The sequence below is a fragment of the Meleagris gallopavo genome, chromosome 31, assembly GCF_905368555.1.
Source record: "Meleagris gallopavo chromosome 31, MGAL_WU_HG_1.1, whole genome shotgun sequence".
NCBI classification, from domain to species: domain Eukaryota; kingdom Metazoa; phylum Chordata; class Aves; order Galliformes; family Phasianidae; genus Meleagris; species Meleagris gallopavo.
The window spans coordinates 1,740,877-1,765,031 of NC_139434.1; the positions used below are offsets into that span (position 1 = coordinate 1,740,877).

A 24,155-nucleotide genomic window follows, 5' to 3' on the forward strand; every position below is an offset into this window, starting at 1 on the left:
GTGCCATCCTGTGCCACATGTCTGCCATGTGCTCTGTGCCATCTTGTGCCACGTGTGTGCCGTCTGCTGTGCCATCCATGTGTGCCACCCTGTGCCACGTGTGTGCCGTGTGTGCCATGTGCTCTGTGCCACCCTGTGCCACGTGTGTGCTGCCCCATGCTGTGCCGTGCCATGCCATGTAGCGCCATACTGTGCTATGCTGTGCCACACCATGCCGTGCCATGCCCCCACCCCACCTCATGCCACCCCACCTCATGCCATGCCATTCTCTGCCATCCCCTGCCACCCCATCCCCTGCCACCCCATCCCCTGCCACCCCACCCCATGCCACCCCACCCCATGCCACCCCACCCCATGCCACCCCACCCCATCCCTTGCCACCCTACCCCATCCCCACGCCACCCCATCCCCACGCCACCCCATCCCCACGCCACCCCATCCCCACGCCACCCCATCCCCAGCCACCCCATCCCCACGCCACCCCATCCCACGCCACCCCACCTCATGCCATGCCATTCTCTGCCATCCCCTGCCACCCCATCCCCTGCCACCCCATCCCTGCCACCCCATCCCCTGCCATCCCATCCCACCCCACCCACGCCACGCCACCCCACCTCATGTCACCCCACCTCATGCCACCCCATCCCTGCCACCCCACCCCATCCCCTGCCACCCCACCCCATCCCCTGCCACCCCATCCCCTGCCACCCCACCCCATCCCCTGCCACCCCATCCCCTGCCACCCCATCCCTGCCACCCATCCCCTGCCACCCCATCCCCTGCCACCCCATCCCCTGCCACCCCATCCCCTGCCACCCCACCCCATGCCACCCCATCCCTGCCACCCCACCCCACGCCACGCCACCCCACCTCATGTCACCCCACCTCATGCCACCCCATCCCATCCCATCCCACCCCATCCCACCCCACCCCTGCCACCCCACCCCTGCCACCCACCCCCTGCCACCCCACCCCCTGCCACCCCACCCCATGCCACCCCACCCCACCCCCTGCCACCCCACCCCTGCCACCCCACCCCCTGCCACCCCACCCCCTGCCACCCCACCCCATGCCACCCCATCCTATGCCACCCCACCCCACCCCATGCCACCCCATCCCTTGCCACCCCATCCCCTGCCACCCCACGCCACGCCACCCCACCTCATGTCACCCCACCCCATCCCACCCCATCCCTTGTCACCCCATCCCACCCCACCCCCCCCCACCTGTGCCCCCTGCTGCCTCTCTGCCCCGCTCTGACGCCGCTCTCTGCCCGCAGTGCTGCGCTGCCGCCTCTCCCCGCTCTCTCTCTGTCTCTGCGCTGCTCCCCGGTGAGTTTCCCACCCTTCTGCCGCTTCTCTGCCTCTCTGCCCCCCCTCACCCCCCCGACCCCCCCGACCCCCCCGGCCCCCTTTCCTACGGCGGCCCCAAATCCCCGCCGTGTCCCCGCAGTGCCGGGACGCTGCCGAGCCGCCGGGCGCTGAAGAACGCGCGCATGGTGAGCAGCAAAGACGACGTGCATCTGTGCGTGATGTGCCTGCGGGCCGTCATGAACTACCAGGTGGGGACGGGGGGACGGCGCGGGGAGGCAGCGGGGGGGCGGGGGGGGGGGCGGCGGGTGGCACTGCGGCACTGCGTTGGGTGTGGGGACATCGGGTGGCACTGCCAATGTGGCACCTGTGGGGACATCGCTGTGCCATTGTCACTGCGTTGGGTGTGGGGACATCGTGGTGGCGCCGCCAGTGTGGCACCTGTGGGGACATCGCTGTGCCATTGTCACTGTGTTGGGTGTGGGGACATCGCGGTGGCACTGCCAGTGTGGCACCTGTGGGGACATCGCTGTGCCATTGTCACTGTGTTGGGTGTGGGGACATCGCGGTGGCACTGCCAGTGTGGCACCTGTGGGGACATCGCTGTGCCATTGTCACTGTGTTGGGTGTGGGGACATCGCGGTGGCGCTGCCAATGTGGCACCTATGGGGACATCGTGGTGGCACTGCCAATGTGGCACCTATGGGGACATCGTGGTGGCACTGCTGATGTGCCACCTGTGGGAACATCGTGGTGGCACTGCCAATGTGGCACCTATGGGGACATCGCTGTGCCATTGTCACTGCGTTGGGTGTGGGGACATCATGGTGGCACTGTCACTGTGCCACCTATGGGGACATCGTGGTGGCACTGCCAATGTGGCACCTGTGGGGACATCACTGTGCCATTGTCACTGTGTTGGGTGTGGGGACATCGTGGTGGCACTGCCAATGTGCCACCTGTGGGGACATCGCCGGTGGCACTGCCACCATAGCAAGTTGGGGACATCGCTGTGCCATTGTCACTGTGTTGGGTGTGGGGACATCGTGGTGGCACTGTCACTGTGCCACCTATGGGGACATCGTGGTGGCACTGCCACCATAGCAGGTGTGGGGACATTGCTGTACCATTGTCACTGCGTTGGGTGTGGGGACATCGCGGTGGCGCCACCAGTGTGGCACCTGTGGGGACATCATGGTGGCACTGCCAATGTGTCACCTGTGGGGACATCACTGTGCCATTGTCACTGCGTTAGGTGTGGGGACATCGCTGGGTGGCGCCGCCAGTGTGCCACTTGTGGGGACATCGCGGTGGCACTGCCAATGTGTTGCCTATGGGGACATCGTGGTGGCACTGTCACTGTGCCACTGTGGGGACATCGTGGTGGCACTGCCAATGTGTCATCTGTGGGGACATCGTGGTGGCACTGTCACTGTGCCACCTGTGGGAACATCGTGGTGGCACTGCCAATGTGGCACCTGTGGGGACATCGCTGTGCCATTGTCACTGTGTTGGGTGTGGGGACATTGCAGTGGCACTGTCACTGTGCCACCTATGGGGACATCGTGGTGGCTCTGGCAATGTGTCACCTATGGGGACATCGCGGTGGCACTGTCACCATAGCAGGTGCAAGGATGTCACTGTGCCATTGCCACTGTGTTGGGACATCACGGTGTCACTGTCACTGTGCCACCTTTGGGGACATCATGGTGTCACTGTCACCATAGCAGGCGCAGGGATGTCCCTGTGTCACTGTCTTGGGTGTGGGGACATCGTGGTGTCACTGTGCTGAGCATCAGGGCATCACTGTGTCCCCATCGCCACGCTGGATGTGGGGACATCATGGTGGCACCATCACTGTGCCACCTGTGGGGACATCACTGTGCCATTGTCACTATGTTGGGTGTGGGGACATCACGGTGTCACTGTCACTGTGTCACCTATGGGGACATCGTGGTGTCACTGTGCTGAGCATCAGGGCATCACTGTGTCACCTTCGCCACGCTGGATGTGGGGACATCGCGGTGGCACCGTCACTGCGCCACGTGTGGGGACATCCCGCTGTCACTGTCCCCATGCTGGTTTCGGGGTTGTCCCCCTGTCCCTGCCACCACCACCACCGTCCCCTTATGGGCACCTCATGGCTTTGTGTCCCCCCCCCCCATCGTGTCCCCCCCCCAGTACGGCTTCAACCTGGTGATGTCCCACCCCACGCCGTCAATGAGATCGCGCTGAGCCTCAACAACAAGAACCCAGGTGGGGGGGTTGGGGTCACATGGGGGGGGATTTGGGGTCACATGGGGGGGGATTTGGGGTCACACGGGGGGGATTTGGGGTCACAGGTGGGGGTTGGGTGCCATATAGGGGGGATTTGGGGTCACACGGGGGGGTTGGGGTCACGTGGGGGGGATTTGGGGTCACACGGGGGATTTGGGGTCACCTGGGGGGGATTTGGGGTCACACGGGGGGGTTGGGGTCACACGGGGGGGATTTGGGGTCACGTGGGGGGGTTGGGGTCACACGGGGGGGATTTGGGGTCACGTGGGGGGGTTGGGGTCACACGGGGAGGTTGGGGTCACACAGGGGGGTTGGGTGCCATATAGGGGGGATTTGGGGTCACACGGGGGGGATTTGGGGTCACATGGGGGGGTTGGGGTCACATGGGGGGGATTTGGGGTCACACGGGGGGGTTGGGGTCACAGGGGGGATTTGGGGTCACGTGGGGGGGATTTGGGGTCACACAGGGGGGTTGGGTGCCATATAGGGGGGATTTGGGGTCACCTGGGGGGGTTGGGGTCACCTGGGGGGGATTTGGGGTTACCAGGGGGGGATTTGGGGTCACGTGGGTGGGATTTGGGGTCACAGGTGGGGGTTGGGTGCCATATAAGGGGGTATTTGGGATCACAGGTGGGGGGGGTTGGGTGCCTTATAGGGGGGATTTGGGATCACAGGTGGGGGTTGGGTGCCATATAGGGGGGATTTGGGGTCACACGGGGGGGTTGGGGTCACGTGGGGGGGTTGGGTGCCATATAGGGGGGATTTGGGGTCACACGTGGGGGTTGGGGTCACGTGGGGGGGATTTGGGGTCACAGGTGGGGGTTGGGTGCCATATAGGGGGGGATTTGGGATGTAAAGTGGGGAGAGTGGGTGCCATGGGGGGTTGGGGTGCCATGGGGGGGTTGGGTGCCATGGGGGTGTTGGGGTGCCATGGGGGGGTTGGGGTGCCATGGGGGGGTTGGGTGCCATGGGGGTGTTGGGGTGCCATGGGGGGGTTGGGTGCCATGGGGGGGTTGGGTGCTGCTCTGTGCCCAGGACGAAGGCTCTGGTGTTGGAGCTGCTGGCAGCCGTGTGCCTGGTGAGGGGGGGGCACGAAATCATCCTGGCGGCGTTTGATAACTTCAAGGAGGTGAGTTTGGTTTGGTTTGGTTTGGTTTGGTTGGGGGGGGGGCTGGGGGGGGTCAGTGCTGGGATGGGGGGCAGCAGAACAGAATGCAATGGATGAGCTGAAATGGGGGGCAGAGAGGGGGGGGGGGGCTGCAGGACCAGGTTGGATTTGAAGGTCTGGAGCTGTGGGGGATGGGGGGGGGAGGGGGGGGGCACCGTGACCATACTGACCCCCCCCCAAAAAAAAAACCAACCAAACCCAAACACCCCCAGGTCTGTAAGGAGAAGCACCGCTTTGAGCGGCTCATGGATTATTTCCGCAACGAGGACAGCAGCATCGACTTCATGGTGAGACCCGATGGGGGGCGGGGGGGGGGGGGGGCACGGGGGTCCCACAGATACCGACCCCCCCCCGACCCCCCCTCCCCCCCCAATCGCTTTTGCAGGTGGCCTGCATGCAGTTCATCAACATCGTGGTGCATTCGGTGGAGGACATGAATTTCCGCGTCCACCTGCAGTACGAATTCACCAAGCTGGGGCTGGAGGAGTTCCTGCAGGTAATAAATTTGGGATGGGGGGAGAGGGGGGGGGGTGACACCCCCTATAGGCACATTGCTGACCCCCCCTATAGGCACATTGCTGCCCCCCCCCCCCCCAAATCCCGCATGCCACGATGCATCCGATGCAGAAATCCAGGCACACGGAGAGCAAGAAAGGGGGGGAGGGGGGGGTGACCCCCCCTATAGGCACATTGCTGACCCCCCCTATAGGCACATTGCTGACCCCCCCCTCCCCAACCCCCTCCCCCTCAAAATCCCAAATCCCACGATGCGTCCGATGCAGAAATCCAGGCACATGGAGAGCGGAGAAGGGGGGGAGGGGGGGGTGACACCCCTATAGGCACATTGCTGACCCCCCCTATAGGCACATTGCTGACCCCCCCCCCCCCCCCCCAAAATCCCGCATCCCACAATGCATCCGATGCAGAAATCCAGGCACACGGAGAGCGAGAAGGGGGGGCGGGGGGGGTGACCCCCCTATAGGCACATTGCTGACCCCCCCCCCCAATCCCCCCCCCCCAAAATCCCGCATCCCACGATGCATCCGATGCAGAAATCCAGGCACACGGAGAGCGAGAAGGGGGGAGGGGGGGGGTGACCCCCCCTATAGGCACATTGCTGACCCCCCCCCCCAATCCCCCCCCCCCAAAATCCCGCATCCCGCGATGCATCCGATGCAGAAATCCAGGCACACGGAGAGCGAGAAGGGGGGGGGGGGGGGTGACACCCCTATAGGCACATTGCTGACCCCCCCTATAGGCACATTGCTGACCCCCCCTATAGGCACATTGCTGACCCCCTCCCCCCCAACCCCCCCCCCCCAAAATCCCGCATCCCGTGATGCATCCGATGCAGAAATCCAGGCACACGGAGAGCGAGAAGCTGCAGGTGCAGATCCAGGCTTACCTGGACAACGTGTTCGACGTGGGGGGCTCCTGGAGGACGCCGAAACCAAAACTGTGGCCCTGGAGAAAGTGGAGGAGTTGGAGGAGCAGCTTTCACACGTGAGCGTCTTGGGGGGGGGGGGGCAACTCCGTTTTGAGGGGGGGGGGGATGGAAGGGGAATGAGGGGATGGGGGGGGAAAAAGGGGGGATTGGGGGGGGTGGGAGGGGGCAATGAGGGGATGTGGGGGGCGATGAGGGGGTTGGTTATGGGGTTATGGGGGGGGTTGGGGGGGAAATGGGGGGCAAATGGGGGGTCAAAGGGGTTATGGGGGGGTTGGGGAGAAATGGGGGGGCAAATGGGGGGTCAAAGGGGTTATGGGGGGGTTTGGGGTGGGAAATGGGGGGGCAAATGGGGGGTTAAAGGGGTTATGGGGGGGGTTGGGGGGAAATGGGGGGGCAAATGGGGGGTTAAAGGGGTTATGGGGGGGTTGGGGGGGCAAATGGGAGGGCAAATGGGGGGTTAAAGGGGTTATGGGGGGGTTGGGGGGGAAATGGGGGGGCAAATGGGGGGTCAAAGGGGTTATGGGGGGGTTGGGGGGAAATGGGGGGGCAAATGGGGGGTTAAAGGGGTTATGGGGGGGTTGGGGGGGAATGGGGGGACAAATGGGGGGGGTTCAAGGGGGACTGGGGGAGTTGGGGGGAAATGGGGGGGCAAATGGGGGGGTTCAAGGGGAAATGGGGGGGCAAATGGGGGGTTAAAGGGGGACTGGGGGGTTGGGGGGAAATGGGGGGGCAAATGGGGAGTTAAAGGGGGACTGGGGGGGTTGGGGGGGCAAATGGGGGGTTAAAGGGGTTATGGGGGGGTTGGAGGGCGGGGGGGGTGTTTGGAGTGGGAGTGGGGTTAGGGGGGCAATGGGGGCTTAGAGGCCAGTGGAGGAGTTGGAGGGGGCAAATGGGGGCTTAAATGGGTTTATGGGGGGGAAATGGGGGGGCAAATGGGGGGTTCAAGGGGCTCTGGGGGGGGTTGGAGGGCAGTGGGGGGGGTTGGAGTGGGCAATGGGGGGCAATGAGGGGTTGGGGGGGCAAATGGGGGGTTAAAGGGGTTATGGGGGGGTTGGGGGGGAAATGGGGGGGCAAATGGGGGGTTCAAGGGGCTCGGGGGGGGGTTGGAGGGCAGTGGGGGGGTGAAGGAGGAATGGGGGGGCTTAGTGGGGCTGTGGGGGGGGTTGGAGTGGGCAATGGGGGGCAATGAGGGGTTGGGGGGGAAACAGGGGGGTTGGGGGGGCAAATGGGGGGTTCAAGGGGGACTGGGGGGGGTTGGAGGGCAGTGGGGGGGTGAAGGAGGAATGGGGGGCTTAGAGGGCAATAAGGGGCTTAGTGGGGCTGTGGGGGGGTTTAGAGGGCAGTGGGGGGAGTTGGAGGTGGGGGGGGGGTTGGAGGTGGGGGGGGGGGTCAGAGGTGGGGGGGGGGTCGGAGGTGGGGGGTGGTCGGAGGTGGGGGGGGTCGGAGGTGGGGGGGGGGTCAGAGGTGGGGGGGGGTCGGAGGTGGCAGGGGGGGGTCAGAGGTGGGGGGGGGGGTCGGAGGTGGCAGGGGGGGATCGGTGGTGGGGGGGGTCGGAGGTGGGGGGGGCAGCAGAGGTGGGGGGGTTGGAGGTGGCGGGGGGGGTCGGTGGTGGGGGGTGGGTCAGAGGTGGGGGGGGTCGGAGGTGGGGGGAGTTGGAGGTGACGGGGGGGTCGGAGGTGGGGGGGTTGGAGGTAGGGGGGGGGGGTTGGAGGTGGCGGGGGGGGGTCACGGCTCTGTGTCCCCCCCCCAGCTGACGGAGAAGCTGCTGGACATGGAGAACGAGAGCGTGATGCGCGTGGCGGAGCTGGAGAAGCAGCTGCTGCAGCGCGAGAAGGAGCTGCAGATGGTGAAGGTAGCGGGGGGGCACCGAGGGGTCCCAAAGCCCTCCCAATAGTGACGCCTGTTCCCCCCCCCCAAAAAAAAAGGAGACCTACGAGCACACCAGCCATCAGGTGCACACGCTGCGGCGGATGATCAAGGAGAAGGACGAAGCGTTCCATCGCCGTTACGGCTCCGAGCCCCCCCCGGCGCCGAGCCCCCCCCCACCCGAGCCCCGCCCTGGAGGACCCTCTGAGGGTCCCCACGTTACCCCAGCTGAGGCTGCGACCCCCCCACCGCCCCCCCACCGCCCCATTGCCGCCCCCGCGCCACCGCTGCCAGGTGAGGGATTGGAATGGGGGGGGGGGGGGGGAGGGGGGGGGGGAGGGCGGGGGTCCCGTGGGGGGTGGGGAACCCTGACTGGGGAAATGGGACCCCCAAATGGGGATGGGGACCCACAGATAGGGGCATGGAACCCCCAGATGGGGATGGGGAACCTTAAATGGAGATTTGGAACCCCAGATGGGGATGAGGACCCCAAATGGGGACATGGGACCCCAGATGAGGGATGGGGACCCCCAAATGGGGACACAGGATCCCCAGATGGGGATGGGGAGCCCCAAACGGGGACATGGGACCCCCAAATGGGAATGAAGACCCCTAGATTGGAACGGGACCCCCCAAATGGGGACATAGGACCCCAGATGGGGATGGGGATGGGGAACCTTAAATGGAGATTTGGAACCCCAAATGGGGATGGAGACCCCCAGATTGGAACGGGACCCCCCAAATGGGGACATGGGACCCCCAGATGGGGATGAGGAACCTTAAATGGGGACATGGGACCCCCAAATGGGGATGGAGACCCCAGATTGGAACGGGAACCCCCAAATGGGGACATGGGACCCCCAGATGGGAATGGGGACCCCCACGTGGGGACATGGGACCCCCAAATGGGGATGAAGACCCCCAGATTGGAACAGGAACCCCCAAATGGGGACATGGGACCCCCAGATGGGGATGGGGACCCCCAGGTGGGGAAATGGGACCCCCAATGGGGGCTGGGGAACGCCACATGGGGATGGGAACCCCCAGGTGGGAACGTGGGACCTCCAGGTGGGGAAATGAGACCCCCAAATGGGGACACGGGATCCCCACATGGGGATGGGGAGCCCCAAATGGGGACATGGGACCCCCAAATGGGGATGGAGACCCCCAGATTGGAACAGGAACCCCTAAATAGGGACATGGGACCCCCAGATGGGGATGAGGAACCTTAAATGGGAACATGGGACCCCCAGATGGGGGATGGGGACCCCCAGATAGGGGTATGGACCCCAGATGGGGATGGGGAACCTTAAATGGAGATTTGGAACCCCAGATGGGGATGAGGACCCCCAAATGGGGACATGGGACCCCAAATGGGGATGAAGACCCCCAGATTGGAACGGGAGCCCCCAAATGGGGACATGGGACCCCCAGATGGGGATGGGGAACCTTAATGGAGATTTGGAACCCCCAGATGGGGATGAGGACCCCCAAATGGGGACATGGGACCCCCAAATGGGGATGAAGACCCCCAGATTGGAACGGGAACCCCAGATAGGGGCATGGGACCCCAGATGGGGGTGAAGACCCCAGATTGGAACGGGAACCCCCAAATGGGGACATGGGACCCCAGATGGGGGATGGGGACCCCCAGATAGAGGTATGGGACCCCCAGATAGGGATGGGGAACCTTAAATGGAGATTTGGAACCCCCAGATGGGGATGAGGACCCCCAGATGGGGACATGGGACCCCCAAATGGGGATGAAGACCCCCAGATTGGAACGGGAACCCCCCAAATGGGGACATGGGACCCCCAGATGGGGTCGGTGCCATCTCTGTTGTCCCATTGCAGGGAAGTGCCCCCCGCTGCCCCCCGCTGCGGGGGCTTCGCCGTCCATCGCCCTCACAGTGGGGCTGTCGGGTAGGTGGGGGTGGGGGGGAGGGGGGGGCAGGGGGTGTGGATTTGGGGTCGATGTGGGGATGGGGGGATGGGGGTGGTGTGGTCAAAGTGACATGGAGGGGGGTGCCATGGCTGCGTTTCCCCCCCACACACACACACACACCCCCATACTGGGGGGGTCTGAGCCGTTGTCCCCCCCCAGCCATCGGATCAAGAAACCCATCAAGACCAAATTTCGGCTTCCCGTCTTCAACTGGACGGCGCTGAAACCCAACCAGATCAGCGGGACGGTGTTCAGTGAGCTGGATGACGAGAGGGTGCTGCAGGTGGGGGTGGGACCCAGCCCCAAATCCTAAGGGGGTGGGCAGTGGGGGCGGGGGAGGGGGGGGTGGCACTGAGCCCCACCAAAATCCTACAGGTATTGGAGGTGGGTTTGGGACCCAAATGGCTGTGGGGTGGGTGATGCTGAGCCCCCAAAAGCTCCATGGGTGCTGGACTCCCGGCCCTATGGATGTGGGGCGGAGGTGGGTGCAGAACCTTGGTGCCATGGGGTGGAGGTGGGCGCAGGACCCCAATGGCTGTGGGGTGGAGGTAGACGCAGGACCCCAAACCCAATGGCTGTGGGGCGGAGGTGGGTGCAGGACCCCAATGGCTGTGGGGTGGAGGTGGGTGCAGAACCTTGGTGCCATGGGGTGGAGGCGGGTGCAGGACCCCAAACCCAATGGCTGTGGGGTGGAGGTGGGCGCAGAACCTTGGTGCCACGGGGTGGAGGTGGGCGCAGGACCCCAATGGCTGTGGGGTGGAGGTGGGCACAGGACTTCAAACCCAAAGGCTGTGGGGTGGAGGTGGGTGCAGGACCCCAATGGCTGTGGGGTGAGGATGTGCAGGACCCCAATGGCTGTGGGGTGGAGGTGGGCGCAGGACTTCAAACCCAAAGGCTGTGGGGCAGAGGTGGGCGCAGGACCCCAATGTGTGGGGTGGAGGTGGGTGCAGAACCTTGGTGCCACGGGGTGGAGGTGGGTGCAGGACCCAAAGGCTGTGGGGTGGAGGTGGGCGCAGGACCCAATGGCTGTGGGGTGGAGGTGGGCGCAGGACCCAATGGCTGTGGGGTGGAGGTGGGTGCAGGACCCAGTGGCTGTGGGGTGGGGGCGATGCTGATGGCACCGAGCCCCCCATCCTCCCCCCATCCTCCCCCCATCCTCCCCCCACCTTTCAGGACCTGGACCTGGAGCGCTTCGAGGAGCTCTTTAAGACCAAGGCTCAGGGCCCGGCGCTGGATCTGCTGTGCCCTAAAAGCAAAGGGACGCAGCGGGCGGCAGCCAAAGTGACGCTGCTGGAAGCCAACAGGGCCAAAAACCTCGCCATCACCCTGCGCAAAGCCGGCCGCGGCCCGAGGAGATCTGCAGGGCCATCCACACGTGGGTGCCGTGGGGGGGGGAGTTTGGGGTGCCGTGGGGTCAGGAAAGGGGTGAGGAGCTTTTGGGGTGCGATGGGGGTGGTGGGGTTGTGGTGGGGCTGGGCGGGGGGTCATGGGGATGGACGGGTTGCAGTGGGGTCGTTTGGGGTGTCGTGAGGCTGGACGGTGTGCAGTAGGGCCGTAAGGGTGCAGTGGGGTTGGTTGGGGTGTAATGGGGCTGGATGGGGGCTGGAGGGCTTTTGGGGCGCGCTGGGGATGGGTGAGTCACAGTGGGGCTGGTGGGGTGTGGTGGGGATGGGTTGGGTGTAATGGGATGAATTGCTCTGCAATGCAGGGGGGTATTGATGTCTAATAGGGATGGTGCTGCTCAGTGGGGTCGGATGGTGCTCAGTGGGGTCGGTGCTCAGTGGGGTCAGTTGGTGCTCAGTGGGGTGGTTGGCGCACAATAGGGTTAGCTGCAATGCAGTGGGTGGGTGATGCTCAGTGGGGTCGGTGGGGCTCAGTGGGGTCAGTTGGTGCACAATAGGGTTAGCTGCAATGCAGTGGGTCGAGTGGTGCTCAGTGGGGTCAGTGGTGTTCAGTGGGGTCGGTGGTGCTCAGTGGGGTCGAATGGTGCACAATAGGGTTAGCTGCAATGCAGTGGGGTCGGGTGATGCTCAGTGGGGTTGGGTGGCACACAATGGGTTAGCTGCAAGCAGTGGGGTCGGTGGTGCTCAGTGGGGTTGGGTGGCACACAATAGGGTTAGCTGCAATGCAGTGGGGTCGGTGATGCTCAGTGGGGTCGGTGGTGCTCAGTGGGGTCGGTGGTGCACAGTAGGGTTAGCTGTAATGCAGTGGGGTCGGGTGATGCTCAGTGGGGTCGGTGGTGCTCAGTGGGGTCGGTGATGCTCAGTGGGGTCGGGTGATGCTCAGTGGGGTGGGTGATGTCAGTGGGGTCAGTTGGTGCACATAGGGTTAGCTGCAATGCAGTGGGTCGGGTGATGCTCAGTGGGGTCGGGTGATGCTCAGTGGGGTCGTGGTGCTCAGTGGGGTCGGTGGTGCTCAGTGGGGTGGGTGGCGCTCAGTGGGGTCGGTGGCGCTCAGTGGGGTCGGTGGCGCTCAGTGGGGTTGGTGGCGCTCAGTGGGGTCGGTGGTGCTCAGTGGGGTCGGTGGTGCACAGTAGGGTTGTGCATGCAGTGGGTGGGTGCTCAGTGGGGTCGGTGGTGCTCAGTGGGGTCGGTGGTGCTCAGTGGGGTCGGTGGTGCTCAGTGGGGTCGGTGGTGCTCAGTGGGGTCGGTGTGCCAGTGGGTTGCTGTCAGTGGGGTCGGTGGTGCTCAGTGGGTCGGTGCATCAGTGGGGTCGGTGGTGCTCAGTGGGGTCGGTGGTCGCTCAGTGGGGTCGGTGGTTGCTCAGTGGGGTCGGTGGTGCCAGTAGGGTTAGCGTGCAATGCAGTGGGGTCGGTGGTGCTCAGTGGGGTCGGTGGTGCTCAGTGGGGTCGGTGATGCTCAGTGGGGTTGGTGGTGCTCAGTGGGGTCGGTGGTGCTCAGTGGGGTCGGGTGATGCTCAGTGGGTTGTGGTGCCAGTGGGGTCGGTGGTGCTCAGTGGGGTCGGTGATGCTCAGTGGGGTCGGTGGTGCTCAGTGGTGGTCGGGTTGGTGCTCAGTGGGGTCGGTGATGCCGTCAGTGGTGCTCAGTGGGTCGGTGGGTGCTCAGTGTGGGGTCGGTGGGTGCTCAGTGGGGTCGGTGATGCTCAGTGGGGTCGGTGGTGCTCAGTGGGGTCGGGTGGTGCTCAGTGGGGTCGGGTGGTGCTCAGTGGGGTCGGGTGATGCTCAGTGGGGTCGGTGGTGCTCAGTGGGGTCGGTGGTGCTCAGTGGGGGTTGGGTGGTGCTCAGTGGGGTCGGGTGATGCTCAGTGGGGTCGGTGGTGCTCAGTGGGGTCGGTGGGACTAGGGTTAGCTGCAATGCAGTGGGGTCGGTGTGCTCAGTGGGGTCGGTGATGCTCAGTGGGGTCGGTGGTGCTCAGTGGGGTCGTTGGACATAGGTAGCTGCATGCAGTGGGGTCGGGTGATGCTCAGTGGGGTCGGGTGCTCAGTGGGGTGGTGATGCTCAGTGGGGTCGGTGGTGCTCAGTGGGGTGGGTGGTGCTGCAGTGGGGTCGGTGATGCTCAGTGGGGTCGGGTGATGCTCAGTGGGGTCGGTGTGCTCAGTGGGGTCGTGGTGCCATAGGGTTGCTGCTGCTCAGTGGGTCGGTGGATGCTCAGTGGGTCGGGTGTGCAATGGGTGTGCATGCCAGTGGGGTCGGGTGATGCTCAGTGGGGTCGGAGTGAGGCTCGTGGGGTCGGTGGTGCCAGCTGGGGTCGTGGCTGCCTGGGTAGCTGCAAAGCGTGTGGGATGCCAGGAGGCGGGGATGCTCGTGGGCGTGCACGCTGGTCGGCGCTGCCTGGCACCTTGCCAGCAGCATCTCCGTGCGGCTCCACGTGCGGCTCTGCACCCGCAGTTCGATTGGCGTGCTGCCCTGGATTTTGTGGAGTGCCTGATGCGCTTCGTGCCCACGGAGGCGGAGGTGAAGGCGCTGCGGCAGTACGAGCGCGAGCGCCGGGCGCTGGACGAGCTGTCGGCCGAGGATCGCTTCATGCTGCACTTCAGCAAGGTGGAGCGGCTGCCGCAGCGCATGGCGGTCATGGCCTTCCTGGGGAACTTCGCCGACAACCTGCAGATGCTGACGCCGGTACGGAGGCGGGGAGCCGTGCTGCGATGCAGGCGCTGCGCCGAGAGACGACCGCGTGCGCGCTGCGGTTCCTGCAGCTTTTGCTTTGTGTGCACTGCTGTCCTCGTGCACTGCTTTGTGTGCGGGCCTTGCTTTGGCGTCGTCTCTCAGCATTGTGCTTTGCATCGTCCTCAGCATTGCTTTGCATCGTCCTCAGCATTGCTTTGCATTGTCGTCTCATTGCTTTGCATCGTCTCTCATGTGCATTGTTTGCATCGTCCTCAGCTTGCTTTGCATCGTCCTCAGCTATTGCTTTGCTCGTCTCAGCATTGCTTTGCATCGTCCTCAGCATTGCTTTGCATCGTCCTCATCATTGCTTTGCATCGTCTCATCATTGCTTTGCATCGTCCTCAGCATTGCTTTGCATGTCCTCGTTGCTTGCATCGTCTCATCATTGCTTTGCGTCGTCCTCAGCATTGCTTTGCATCGTCCTCAGCGTTGCTTTGCATCGTCCTCAGCATTGCTTTGCATCGTCCTCAGCATTGCTTTGCATCGTCCTCAGCATTGCTTTGCATCGTCGTCATCATTGCTTTGCATCGTCCTCAGCATTGCTTTGCATCGTCCTCAGCGTTGCTTTGCATCGTCCTCATGCCTTGCTTTGCATCGTCCTCAGCGTTGCTTTGCATCGTCCTCAGCATTGCTTTGCATCGTCCTCAGCATTGCTTTGCATCGTCCTTAGTATTGCTTTGCATCGTCCTCATGCATTACTTTGTGTGCACGCCTTGTTTTGTATTCATGCCTTGCTTTGCATCAACCTCATGCACTGCTTTGCACTGTCATGCATGTCCTCATGCACTGCTTTGTGTGCATGTCTTGCTTTCCTTCATCGTCATGCCTTGCTTTGCACGTGTGCCTTGCTTTGCATCGTCCTCATGCATTGCTTTGTGTTCATGCCTTGCTTTGCACCGTCTTCACGTCTTGCTTTGCATGCATGCCTTGATGTGCATCCTCCTCACGCCCTTCTTTACATCTCTCTTGAGCACGCTCTGCTTTGCTGCCTCGCATGCATGCCTTGTCATGTATGCATTGCTGTGCATGTTCCTCGTGCTTTGCTTTGCATGTTCCTCATGCACGCCTTGCTTTGCACCCTCGTGCATTACTTTGCACACTTCTGGAGCACACGTTGCACTGATGCTCACCTTATCCTGCATGCTTTGCTTTGCAGGCTCCTCGTGCATCGCCTGCTTTGCATGTTGCTCATGCATGCCTTGTGTGCATCCTGGCTCTGCATCTGACCCACTGCTCTGCATCCTCACCCTCTGCTCTGCATCCTCACCCTTTCTCTGCATCCTCACCCACTGCTCTGCATCCTGACCCACTGCTCTGCCATCCTCACCCTCTGCTCTGCCTTCCATCACCCTCTGCTCTGCATCCTACCCACTGCTCTGCATCCGACCCTCTGCTCTGCATCCTGACCCTCTGCTCTGCATCCTGACCCTCTGCTCTGCATCCTGACCTTGCTCTGCATCCTGACCACTGCTCTGCATCCTGACCCTTGCTCTGCATCCTGACCCTCTGCTCTGCATCCTGACCCTCTGCTCTGTCCTCACCCTGCTCTGCATCCTGACCCTCTGCTCTGCATCTGACCCTCTGCTCTGCATCCTGACCCTCTGCTCTGCATCCTGACCTTGCTCTGATCCTCACCCTCTGCTCTGCATCCTGACCCTCTGCTCTGCATCCTGACCCACTGCTCTGCATCCTGACCCTCTGCTCTGCATCCTGACCCTCTGCTCTGCATCCTGACCCTCTGCTCTGCATCCTCACCCTCTGCTCTGCATCCTCACCCTCTGCTCTGCATCCTGACCCTCTGCTCTGCATCCTGACCCTCTGCTCTGCATCCTGACCCTCTGCTCTGCATCCTGACCCTCTGCTCTGCATCCTGACCCTCTGCTCTGCATCCTGACCCTCTGCTCTGCATCCTGACCCTCTGCTCTGCATCCTGACCCTCTGCTCTGCATCCTCACCCTCTGCTCTGCATCCTGCACCCACTGCTCTGCATCCTGACCCTCTGCTCTGCTCCTGACCCTGCTCTGCATCCTGACCCTCTGCTCTGCATCCTGACCCACTGCTCTGCATCCTGACCCTCTGCTCTGCATCCTGACCCACTGCTCTGCATCCTGACCCTCTGCTCTGCATCCTCACCCTCTGCTCTGCATCCTCACCCCTGCTCTGCATCCTACCACTGCTCTGCATCCTGACCCTGCTCTGCATCCTGACCCTCTGCTCTGCATCCTGACCCTCTGCTCTGCATCCTGACCCTCTGCTCTGCATCCTGACCCTCTGCTCTGCATCCTGACCCACTGCTCTGCATCCTGACCCACTGCTCTGCATCCTACCCTCTGCTCTGCATCCTACCCTCTCTGATCTGCCTCTGCTCTGATCCTGACCCTCTGCTCTGCATCCTGACCCTGCTCTGCATCCTCACCCTCTGCTCTGCATCCTCACCCTTGCTCTGCATCCTGCACCCTCTGCTCTGCATCCTGACCCACTGCTCTGCATCCTGACCACTGCTCTGCATCCTGACCTCTGCTCTGCATCCTGACTCTGCACTGCTCTGACCCTCCTCCTCACCCTGCTCTGATCTGACCTCTGCCTGATGCCTGCACCCTGCATCTGCATTCTGCATCCCTCTGCTTGATCTCCTGCTCTGACTCTGCTCTGCATCCTCCTCTGTTGTCTGACTTGCATCCCCCACTGCTCTGCATCCTGCCCATCTACCTCTGTCTGCATCCTGACCCTGCTCTGCATTGACATCTGATCTGACCATGCTCTGCATCTGACCACTGCTCTGCATCCTCACGCATTTCTTTGCACGCTTCTGAGCACACCTTGCTCTGCACACCCCTGCTGCATGCTTTGCTCTGCAAGCTCTTTGTGCTCGGCAGCTCTGCAGATCCGGACCTGGGGGGGCTGCAGTGGGGGGGCACTGTTGGGGGTCACTGCCCCACTGACCCCCCTCCCCCCCTCTGTCCCCATGCAGCAGCTCAACGCCATCATTGCTGCCTCCGCCTCTGTGAAGTCGTCCCAGAAGCTGAAGCAGATGCTGGAGGTGTGCATGGGGGGGGGTCTCGGTGATGGGGGGGGTCTGGGTGCCTCCTGACACCCCCTCCCACCATCCTGGCACCCTCCCCCCCCCCCCCAGATCATTCTGGCCTTGGGGAATTACATGAACAGCAGCAAACGGGGCGCAGTGTACGGCTTCAAACTGCAGAGCCTGGACCTGGTGAGCGGTGCTGGGGGGGCAGTGAGGGGGGGGGGGGGGGTTCTGAGGGGGGGGGGGCACTGAGACATCCTGGGGGGTCCATGGGGACAACCTGGGGAGGGGGGGTGTCCTGGGTGGAACCTCGTGGTCCTGAGGCGGGGGGGGGGTCCTGGGGGCTGAGGGGGGTTGGAGGGTAGGGTGGGGTGGGGGGGGTCCTGGGGTGTGTGGGGGGGGTGGGGGTTCCCTGGGACATCCATAGGGAAGATCCAGTGGGGTGACCTGGATGGAGCCTCCTTGGGGGTCCCTCAGGGGGGTCCTGGGGGTAATGGGGGTGGGGGTCCCTGTGATTTTCTGGGGGAGGTTCAAGGGGGAGATCTGGGGGGGGGGTCCTAGGGGGATGGTGGCGGGGTTGGGGGGTCCTGCTGTGTGTATGTGTGTGCTGGGGGGTCCTTGGGACCTTCTGGGGGGGGGTGGTCCGAGGGTTGGGGTGTCTGGGGGGGTCCATGCGGAAGATCCGGGGTGGTGTCCTGGGTGGAACCTTGTGGTCCCGGGGAGGGGGGGGGGGGGGTCCTGGGACCTCCTGGGGGGGGTCATAAGAGGAGCACCTGGGGGGTAATGGGGTGGGGGGGGATCCTCGGGATGTCTGGGGTGTCCTGGGGTGGGGGTCAGTGAGGCAACCTTAGTGGGACCCGGGTGGACTTCCCACAGGGGTCCTGGGGGGGGGGAGGGTGCTGGGTTGTGTATGGTGGTCCCAGCCCCCATTTCCCCCCTTCTCTCCCCCCCCCCGCCCCCCAAGCTCCTGGACACCAAATCCACGGACCGAAAGCTGACGCTGCTGCATTTCATCGCCCTGACGGTGCGTGAGAAATTCCCCGAGCTGGCCACCTTCTGGCAGGAGCTGCACTTCGTCGAGAAAGCGGCCGCAGGTTCCCCCCCCTCCCACACCAAGCCCCCAACCCTCCCAGCAAACCCCCCCCCACGCCTTGAGGACTCCCTGAGCCCCCCCGAATCCTTGCAGTGTCCCTGGAGAACGTTCTGCTGGACGTGAAGGAGCTGACGAGGGGCATGGAGCTGCTGCGGCGCGAATGCAGTTTGCACGAGAGCAGCGTCCTGCGCTCCTTCCTGGCGGGCAGTGAGGGCAAGCTGGAGAGGCTGCAGAAGGACGCGCGCACTGCAGAGGTGGGGCCGTGCAAGTCCTGCATGCTGCTTGCACACGCACTGCTCTGCAAACCTCAGCATGCGTGCTTGGCTTTGCTTTGCCTTGCTTTGCCTTGCCTTGCTTTGCCTTGCTTTGCCTTGCTTTGCTTTTCTTGCTTTGCTTGCCTTGCTTTGCCTTGCCTTGCTTTGCCTTGCTTTGTTTTGCCTTGCCTGCTTTGCCTTGCCTTGCCCTTTTCCTTGCTTGCCTTGCTTTGCTTGCTTTGCTTTGCCTTGCCTTGCTTTGCCTTGCTTTGCCTTGCTTTGCTTTGCCTTGCCTTGCCTTGCCTTGCCTTGTCTTGCCTTGCCTTGCCTTGCTTTGCCTTGCCTTGCCTTGCCTTGCCTTGCCTTGCCTTGCCTTGCTTTGCCTTGCCTTGCCTTGCTTTGCCTTGCTTTGCCTTGCCTTGCTTTGCCTTGCCTTGCTTTGCCTTGCTTTGCCTTGCTTTGCCTTGCTTTGCTTTGCCTTGCCTTGCCTTGCCTTGCCTTGCTTTGCCTTGCTTTGCCTTGCTTTGCTTTGCCTTGCTTTGCCTTGCCTTGCTTTGCCTTGCCTTGCTTTGCCTTGCCTTGCTTTGCCTTGCCTTTCCTTGCCTTGCTTTGCCTTGCCTTGCTTTGCCTTGCTTTGCCTTGCCTTGCCTTGCTTTGCCTTGCTTTGCTTTGCCTTGCTTTGCTTTGCCTTGCTTTGCTTTGCCTTGCTTTGCTTTGCCTTGCTTTGCTTTGCAAGCGCTGATGCGCTGCTTGCTTGCTTTGCGTGTTCCTTCTGCATGCTTTGCTTTGCACCCCTTGACACGTGCATGCTTTGTCTTGCGGGTCCTCCATGCCCCCCCCCGGTCCTTCATGCACACCTCAGATCCTTCCTGGCCCCCCAGGCCCTGCTCCCCCCAGCTCCTGCCTGCACACCCTGGGTCCTTCCTGCCCCTCCGGCTCCTTCACGCCTGCGTGCTTTGCAGCATCACCTGTTGCTTTGCACACTTCTTGAGCTCTGCACGCCCCTCGTGCTTTGCTTTGTGTGCAGTTTGTGCGCTGCTTGCTTTGCACGGCCCTCGTTGCTCCTTGAGCACCTTTGCTCTGCACGGCTCTTGACTTGGGAGCTTTGCTCTGCAAGCTGCCTGTGCATTTCTTGCTCCGCACATTTCTCTGGTACGCATTGCTTTGCACGGCCCTTCTGAGAGCCGTGTCACAAACCTCGCTTTGCACCCTCCTCGTGCGTTGCTTTGCACGCTCCTGAACTCTTTGCTTTGCACCCTCTGCCTGCACTGCTTTGCACACTTCCTCAGCACTTTGCATCCTCCCCGTGCACTGCTTTGCACGCTCCTGAGCACATTGCTTTGCATCTTCCTCATGCATCGCTTTGCACGCTCCTGAACTCTTTGCTTTGCATCCTCCCCATGCACTGCTCTGCACACTTCCTCAGCACTTTGCTTTGCATCCTCCCCATGCACTGCTTTGCACACTTCCTCAGCACTTTGCTTTGCATCCTCCCCATGCGTTGCTCTGCACACTTCCTCAGAACTTTGCATCCTCCTCATGCGTTGCTCTGCACACCTCCTCAGCACTTTGCTTTGCATCCTCCCCATGCACTGCTCTGCACACTTGCTGAGCACTTTGCTTTGCATCCTCCCCATGCGTTGCTCTGCACACCTCCTCAGCACTTTGCTTTGCATCCTCCCCATGCGTTGCTCCGCACACCTCCTCAGCTCTTTGCTTTGCATCCTCCCCATGCGTTGCTCTGCACACCTCCTCAGCACTTTGCTTTGCATCCTCCCCATGCGTTGCTCTGCACACCTCCTCAGCACTTTGCTTTGCATCCTCCCCATGCACTGCTCTGCACACCTCCTCAGCACTTTGCTTTGCACCCTCCCCATGCGTTGCTCTGCACACCTCCTCAGCACTTTGCTTTGCATCCTCCCCATGCACTGCTCTGCACACTTCCTCAGCACTTTGCTTTGCACCCTCCCCATGCGTTGCTCTGCACACCTCCTCAGCACTTTGCTTTGCATCCTCTGCACGCACGCCTTGCTCCGCAGTCCCTGATGCAGATCTGCTCCTGCACCCCTTGCCGTGCACACAGCTTTGCACGCCCCTTGTGCACCCCCAGCTGACCCCCCCTCCCCCCCCCCCCCCCCATTGCAGGACGCCTACAACGCAGTGGTGCGATATTTTGGGGAGAGCCCCAAGACCACCCCCCCTCCGTCTTCTTCCCAGTGTTCGCCCGTTTCATCCGCTCCTACAAAGTGAGTGGGGGTGCAAAGGGGGGGGGGTCCGGGGGGGTGAGGGAGGGGGGTGTCCGGGTGTGGGCTGCCACCTGACCCCCCCCCCCCCTCCAAACCCACTGCAGGATGCAGAGCAGGAGAATGAGACGAGGAAGAAGCAGGAGGAGGTGATGCGGGAGAAGCTGCTGGCACAGGAGGCCAAAAAGCAGGAGAAGGTCTGCAGGGATGGCCCGGGGGGGGGGGGGGGGCAGGGTTTTTTGGGGGGGGGCTGCACAACCCAGACCTTCGTTGTCCCCCCCTCCCCCCCCCTCAAATTGCAGCGCAACAAATGGCAGCAGCAGGAGCTGATCGCGGAGCTGCGCCGACGCCAAGCCAAGGAGCATCGCCCTGTGTACGAGGGGAAGGACGGCACCATCGAGGACATCATCACCGGTACGGCCCCCCCCCCGGCCCCGCGACCCCCCCCGGGCCCATATCCAGGGGGCTGACGGCGTCTCCGTGCCCCCCGTTGCCCCCGGCCCCGTAGCTCTGAAGAGCGTCCCCTTCACGGCGCGCACGGCCAAGAGGGGATCCCGCTTCTTCTGCGAGCCGACGCACCACGAGGAGAGCGGCTCATAGCCAGCGGTAGGGCAGGCGTGGCCCCCCCGGGTCCTTAATCCCCCCCCCGGGTCCTTCATGTCCCCCCCCCAGGTCCTGCATGGCCCCCCCCAAGTCCTTCATGCCCCCCCGGGTCCTGCATGTCCCCCCCAAGTCCTTCATGCCCCCCCGGGTCCTGCATGTCCCCCCCCAAGTCCTTCATGCCCCCCCCCGGGTCCTTCATGTCCCCCCCCCGGGTCCTTCATGCCCCCCCCCAAGTCCTTCATGCCCACCCCCGGGTCCTTCATGTCCCCCCCCCGGGTCCTTCATGCCCCCCCCCGGGTCCTTAATGCCCCCCCCCAAGTCCTTCATGCCCCCCCGGGTCCTTCATGCCCCCCCCGGGTCCTGCATGGCCCCTCAGGACCTGCACGGCCCCCCCCAAGTCCTTCATGCCCCCTCCCCAGGTCCTACATGGCCCCCCCAGGTCCTGCATGGCCCCCCCAGATCCTTCATGCCCCCCCCCCCATGGTCCTTCATGCCCCCCCCGGGTCCTGCACGCCCCCCCCAAGTCCTTCATGCCCCCCCCCCCCCAGGTCCTACATGGCCCCCCCATGGTCCTGCACGGCCCCCCCAAGTCCTTCATGCCCCCCCCCAGGTCCTACATGGCCCCCCCAAGTCCTTCATGCCCCCCCCCGGGTCCTTCATGTCCCCCCCAGATCCTACATGACCCCCCCATGGTCCTGCACGGCCCCCCCGGGTCCTTAATGCCCCCCCCCAAGTCCTTCATGCCCCCCCGGGTCCTGCATGCCCCCCCCCCAAGTCCTTCATGCCCCCCGGGTCCTGCATGTCCCCCCCCCAGGTCCTACATGGCCCCCCCAGATCCTACATGGCCCCCCCATGGTCCTGCATGCCCCCCCGGGTCCTGCACGCCCCCCCCAAGACCTTCATGCCCCCCCCCCAGGTCCTACATGGCCCCCCCATGGTCCTGCATGGCCCTCCAGGACCTGCACGGCCCCCCCAGGTCCTTCATGCCTCCCCCCACGGTCCTGCATGGCCCCCCCAGGTCCTTCATGCCCCCCCCCAGGTCCTACATGGCCCCCCAAGTCCTTCATGCCTCCCCCCAGGTCCTACATGGCTCCCCCCAGGTCCTACATGGCCCCCCCACGGTCCTGCATGGCCCCCCCAGGTCCTACATGGCCCCCCCCCGATCCTACATGCCCCCCCCACGGTCCTGCATGGCCCCCCAAGTCCTGCATGGCCCCCCCAAGTCCTTCATGCCCCCCCCCCCAGGTCCTACATGGCCCCCCAGGTCCTGCATGGCCCCCCCCCAGATCCTACACGGCCCCCCAGGTCCTGCATGGCCCCCCCAGGTCCTTCATGCCCCCCCCCCCAGGTCCTTCAAGAACACTGGGGCTGCCCCATGGCCACCCCTCATGTTTTGTCCCCCCCCCCACAAGGCATCGGATCCATCTGTAGCAGCCGCGGGTCAGAACACAGCACCCCTGGGGGGGGTCACAGCGCAGTGCCCCCCCCCCCCCCCCACCTCACCATGAGCCCTAAGGACCCACTGGGGGGTCCTGGGGGCTCAGCCCTCCCCCCCCCCAGTGGCAGTGGCCAAATCCCACTGCTGGGGGCAGTGGGGGGGGGATGGGGGGGGGACTCAGAGCAACGAGCTGAGAGGGGACCCTTTTGGGGGGGGGGGGGCCTGGGAAGTGACCCCCATCCTCGTCACTTTAACCACTGATGTGAACACTAATTGCCAAAAAGACCAAAAAGGGACCAAAGCCAGAGCGGGGCTGGGGGGGGGGGGGGGGGGGGCAAGCAGAGTGGTGCCCCCCCCCTCCTCCCCCCTGTGCCCCACCTCCACCTCATCCCCATCCCTGAGACTTTTTGTACATGTGAAATATATGGAAACTTTTACGCAGTGTTGGCTGATTTAAGGGGGGGGGGGGGGTCCCAGGAGTGATATTTCCTCTTTTTGGGGTCCTGGATTCCTACAGGGGGGGGTCTTGCGTCCCTATAGGGGGTCCCTGTTACCTTATGGGGAGTCCTGTGATCCTATGGGGGGGGGGAAGGAGCAGGGATGCTGACGCGTAAAAAGGGTTTGGTGGGGGTGTTATTAAATCCATGAGGCTGAGGGAAGGGGAAAAACGCCCCACCACCCAGATCACACCTCATTAGGGGCTGGGGGGGGGGGGGGCACAAAAGGGGCAGAGGGACAGGATGAGGGCAGAGCAATGGGGGGGGGGGGCACAGAAAGGCAGGATGCCCCCCCTCCAACCCCAAGCTTGAATCCAAGCACAGGGATTAACCCTAACCCTGGCAATGCAAGTTTCCCCTAATCCTCCTCTGGGGGGAGGGGGGTGCGAGGGGGGGGGATTACAGCTCTGCCACAGCCAGGGTCGCACCCTGACACACCCAGGACCCCCCCCAACGCCCCCCCCTCCCTTCCACGGTGCCTTTAATCCATCCATGCAACGAACGGCGCCGTCGGTGCTTCCATCCATCCGTCCGTCCGTCCGTCCGTCCATCCGTGGGGTGACTGGGGAGGGGGGGGGTCCGGGTGCTACACCCCCTCTGCGGTCCCTTCGTCCCCGTGGGGGGGGCGGTGGTCGTGTGGCGGGGGGGCCGCCAGGCTCTCTGCCTGCAGCAGCAAATTGCAGCCCAGGAAGAAAACCCCGAAAGCCACGGCGACGCAGAGGACGAAGACGACGACGATTTGGGTCGCTTTGGCCACCAGCGCGTCCCAATGGGCGCCGGGGGGGGACGGCAGGGTGCTGTTCATCCCCTCCTCTTCTTCTTCTTCTTCCTCCTCTTCTTCCTCCTCCTCCTCTTCCTCCTCC

At 63.5% G+C, this 24,155-nt stretch overlaps 1 protein-coding gene across 1 annotated transcript in view; it reads left to right on the forward strand.

The window, feature by feature from the left end:
• The window catches only part of FMNL3 (formin like 3), a 31,562-nt gene extending 8,443 nt beyond the window's left edge, over nt 1-23,119 (forward strand). The window contains 25 exon segments of the mRNA XM_085212131.1: nt 1,453-1,561; nt 3,492-3,516; nt 3,519-3,562; nt 4,618-4,716; nt 4,968-5,042; nt 5,141-5,251; nt 6,110-6,176; nt 6,179-6,258; nt 7,953-8,054; nt 8,128-8,362; nt 9,923-9,995; nt 10,173-10,296; nt 11,187-11,358; nt 11,361-11,392; nt 13,861-14,091; nt 17,111-17,179; nt 17,273-17,353; nt 18,129-18,258; nt 18,351-18,511; nt 20,657-20,711; nt 20,714-20,757; nt 20,862-20,951; nt 21,057-21,168; nt 21,263-21,360; nt 22,770-23,119. Of these exon segments, the coding sequence (XP_085068257.1) occupies nt 1,453-1,561; nt 3,492-3,516; nt 3,519-3,562; nt 4,618-4,716; nt 4,968-5,042; nt 5,141-5,251; nt 6,110-6,176; nt 6,179-6,258; nt 7,953-8,054; nt 8,128-8,362; nt 9,923-9,995; nt 10,173-10,296; nt 11,187-11,358; nt 11,361-11,392; nt 13,861-14,091; nt 17,111-17,179; nt 17,273-17,353; nt 18,129-18,258; nt 18,351-18,511; nt 20,657-20,711; nt 20,714-20,757; nt 20,862-20,951; nt 21,057-21,168; nt 21,263-21,354 (2,413 nt within the window). The 3' untranslated portion in view covers nt 21,355-21,360; nt 22,770-23,119.
• The last annotated feature ends 1,036 nt before the right edge of the window (nt 23,120-24,155 follow it).